The sequence below is a fragment of the Octodon degus genome, unplaced genomic scaffold, assembly GCF_000260255.1.
Source record: "Octodon degus isolate 3935 unplaced genomic scaffold, OctDeg1.0 scaffold00037, whole genome shotgun sequence".
NCBI lineage: Eukaryota > Metazoa > Chordata > Mammalia > Rodentia > Octodontidae > Octodon > Octodon degus.
The window spans coordinates 5,021,436-5,025,821 of record NW_004524613.1 but is presented as its reverse complement, the minus strand read 5'-3'; the positions used below and the strand labels follow the sequence as shown (position 1 = coordinate 5,025,821).

The window sequence follows — 4,386 nt, the reverse complement described above, 5'->3', positions numbered from 1 at the left end:
CCCCAGCACCACATGCCAGCCAGCCCTGCCCCCTGGTGGGCTGAGCTGGCCACACACACACACACACACACACACAAATAAATAAAATTAAAAAAAAAAAACTGAAAACAATCCAAATGCCCTTGGATACAAAAGTGCATAAACTCTAATATATAGGTATCCAATAGATTATTACACAACAGTAAAAGTAAATGAACTAAACTACATCATAGGTAAGTCTTAGAAAGTAATATTGATACTATAAAGTTGAAGAAAAAATAAAAATAATATGCTTTTGACCACATAAGATGAAGTTTTTTGAAGACCAAGGGGAATACTAAATTTGAAATTTAGAATAATGATTATCCCAGCAGAAAGAAGAGATACAGAAAGGAAACTACAGGGAGTTGCAATAATACTGTTAATGTTCTAATCCTTAAACTGTAGGATAATTTCATGGGTGCTCATTTCATTATGTTGGTTTATATTCTAAACACACATTGAATCAAAATACAAATCTGATTGGGGATATAGCTCAGTGGCATAAGTGCCTGTCTGGCAAGTGCAAGGTCCTGAGTTTGATCCCAAATACCCTCCCAACCAAAAAAAAAAAAGGAAAAAAAATATATATATGCTTTATTATACAAAGTAATGACTAAATTCTTAACTGAAACAATGACATATTATAACATCAATATTTCAAATTTTATAGAGTTTCCAAAGGCAAATAAAAACAAAATAATATGAAAAAAGGAATTTTATTGGCTTTTTAAGTACTTATTTAATATTCTGATTTTGCATAGAAAAATGTACAAATGAGTTTAAAAGAATTTGAAAACTATGAAAGCAAAATTTCTATAAAATTATATACTTATATATAAATGAATGAATAAATTTGCTCTGTCATTACAGTAACACAAAAGATCCCTCTAAGTATAGTTCACAGAAATGAAAGAACGGCATAGAGATTTCTATCTATACTAGTTATCTGGTACAGTGCTACAAAAAATTTAGAGTCATATTTAAACTGAAGTAATACTGATATGGACAATAAACTATGTATGGGGAGCTGGGGAGATAGCTCAGCGGCCTAAGCGCTTGCCTGGCAAGTGCAAGGTCCCGAGTTTGATCCCTAGTACCACCAAAATATAAAAACTAAACTATGTATGCCACTGGCAATGGCAGGGGTTTGCCATCAAAGATACCATATTAATTGCCATACAGAATAAGTACTTTAAAAATCAGTTCCCCTTTCTCAATAAAATTATGAAAAAAAAAATCAGTTCCCTTTTTCATAGAGCCAACTATGAGTCACTTTTCTTCTTCCTTCTTCCTTCCCTCTCCCTCCCCCTTCCCCTCTTCCTCTTCCTCAAAGGGTTTCACCAAGCAGTTGAGGCTGACCATGAACTCACTTTTTAGCCCAGGCTGGCCTCAAACTCAGTGATCCTTCTGCCTCAGCTTCTTTGACTTGACAAGCTTTTCTTTTCAATGTATTTAGTACAGGGTGTCACTACACAGATCAGAGTTGTAGTGATCCTCCCATTTTCAGCCTCCCAAGTGCTGGGATTATAGGCATTCGCCTCCACATCCAGTCTCAATCAACAGCTCAGCATGCCCTGGGGGTGGGGCCAGCACCCCATGCCAAGGATTGAACACCAGTTCCTCCTGCCTAAATTTGCACTTTAATCCACTGAGCTATCTGGCCAGCCCTTAGCTTTTCAATTTCTACAAAAATATAATTTTTATGAGTAGAACAATATAATAAAATGTTTAAGGTAATCAATGTCTGTTTTTCTTTTTTTTTTCTGTTTTTCAATAAGAAAATAAAATTGTTTCTCTTTTCTGAAAAAGAACAGCAATAATTACATAAGGCATAGACAGTGGTTATTGGGAACAAGAATCATGAAAGAGCTTAAAAGTGACCACTCACTTTCTGAACATGGGGTTTCCCCATTAGTAACAATTTCTGCCTCTAATTGCAGCCCATCAAGACAGACTGATAAGTCTCCTATTGTCTCTGTTGGCTCTTTGTCACCTAGAAGCTGCAAAGTCACAACCACTTCTTCAACTGAAAGAGAATAACATTACAGAAAAATATGGTCATATTTCTCTTTTAATCTACAATAACTCAAAAATCTAATGTCAAGAAAAACTACATATATATGTATATATATGTACACATATATAATTTTGCTGTACTTCATCCAAAGTTTGAGGTCTTTTGACACTAAAATATTGTATTTAAAAAAAATAAAATCCCCATAATATATAATACTCAATCATTTCAATTTTTATATTCACTGCACCTTTGTAAGGTTTCAGTATAAAATGAAGTAGCAAAACAACAAAAATTCCTTGGTATATATATCTGAATTATATCAATTAAAAAAATTTGTTTTCTGTATTTAGGACCAGATCTAAATTTGGAGTCATATTTCAACTCAAGCAATACTGATATGGACAATAAACTATGTATGGGGGCTGGGGAGATAGTTCAGTGACCTAAGCACCTGCCGGGCAAGTGTAAGATCCCAAGTTTGATCCCTGGTACCCAGGGTTTACAGGTTCTCACTACACAGATCAGACTCATAGTGATTCTCCTGTTTTCAGCCTCCCAAGTGCTGGGATTACAGGTGCGCGCCACCATGCTGAGTCTCAATCGCAGTCTCAGCAAGCCTGGGGGGGCGGGGGCAGCACGCTGGGGATCCCCAGCCACTGTGCTCTGCCTAAGCAGGCGCTTTAGTCCGCTGAGCTATCTGACCAGCCCTCAATTAAAAATTTAAGAACGGATTTTTATCTCAAGTCTAAATAAGAAAGAAAATTCTTGGAAGTATGTTTTATATACAGCTGAAGGATGGAAAAAATATTTGTATTTTAGAGTTTCACATATTTATTAAAATGAGCACACTATAAGTGTTGTAAACATAAATAAAACCACATCCCTCTAAAACTAGAGGATTCAGCAAAAATAAACATTTCAAATAACAAAATAGTCCACCCATACCTTTTACTTCCTGTATCTGTCAAAATAGGAAACAAATTTTTCTCTGAAGTGATTGTTTTCTTTTTCCTCTGCTCTAAATTTTTTAGGTTTTCCATAATTGTTCAAGTATTATCTTTTTTTAAAAGTATTATCTTAAAAACTATTTACTAAGTAAATAAATGTTTACTTAAAATGTTAGCTCCAAACTATATAGCCAAAACAAGGTTACTCAAAATGCTTTATATAGGTAAGATTCTTTTCCTTCTTAATCCATTAATCAAATAAACTTAAAATTTAGGCAAATAGTAAACATAAATCATTCTGAATGTTAGGCACAGTAATTTTGTTCAGAAAAGGAAAGACCAGGGCTGGGATGTGGGTCAGTGGTACAGCAATTGACCTGCACGCACAAGGCTCTGGCTTCAATCCCCAGCAACACACACATACACTAAAAAAAAAAAAAAAAACAAAAAAAAAAAAAAAAAAAACAAGCAAAACTTGCATAATTTTACTCCTACATACATACGTTTCATATTGTTTGACTTTAAAGTTTCATAAATGTCTAATGCAGCAGTTCCCGTAGTTCGATTCCCACAACACTCCTGCCAGCCAAAACACGCCTGAGGGCATTCAGAAAAAAAAAAAAAAAAAAAAAAAAAACTAAAAAAAAAACAAGCAAAACACAATTTCTATTACTCCTACATACATACGTTTCATATTGTTTGACTTTAAAGTTTCATAAATGTCTAATGCAGCAGTTCCCAATAAAACATCAGATTTCAGTGTCTGGTGACTCCACACACGAAAATGTAATTTACTCACAGGAGTAACGATACTAGAAATGAAAACAAAGGAAAAATAGAAAATTTTAATTTGCATAAATATATGAACTATTTGAGTTAAAGAGTAAAAAATTAGAAGCCCTAAATAATCTACCATAGTCTATGGTTCAATTCTGTAAAGACAAATTTCCAAGATGTATGAATCTATACAATATTCTCTCCAAAATGTGATCCATTTTTTTTTTTTTTTGTGATCCAATTTTGAGAGGGAAACATTTTGCTTTAGAAGTCTACCTATCCTCATTATTGCCATCTTATTTCCACTTCTATTCTCAAGAGATATATAATCTATTCATTGTCTTCAAAGGGGTACAATACATTCCTCCTCTTTTTTTCAAAACTCTCAAATGCTACTTTCAGAGAATTTAATAGTATATATTTAGGGACCAGCCAAATAGCTCAGCAAATTAAAGCGCCTATTTAGGCAGATGCAGCAGCTGGGGTTCAATCCAGCATGCTGTGCCGGCCCCGCCCCGGAGGCGAACTGAGATGGAGATTGAGACTGGGCATGGTAGTGCATGCCTGTAATCCCAGCCCTTGGGAGGCTGTGGGGAAAAAAGTATATAAATATAAATATAAATA

The 4,386-nt window shown here is 34.5% G+C and overlaps 1 protein-coding gene across 1 annotated transcript in view; it reads right to left on the bottom strand.

Annotated features, from left to right (window-relative positions):
- The window catches only part of Itch (itchy E3 ubiquitin protein ligase), a 134,887-nt gene that overhangs the window by 84,579 nt on the left and 45,922 nt on the right, over positions 1–4,386 (bottom strand). Inside the window, exons 5-6 of the mRNA XM_012514656.2 lie at positions 3,673–3,797; positions 1,910–2,047 (exon numbers count right to left, since the gene is read on the bottom strand). Coding sequence (XP_012370110.1) covers positions 1,910–2,047; positions 3,673–3,797 — 263 coding nt within the window. The remainder of the gene's footprint in view (positions 1–1,909; positions 2,048–3,672; positions 3,798–4,386) is intronic.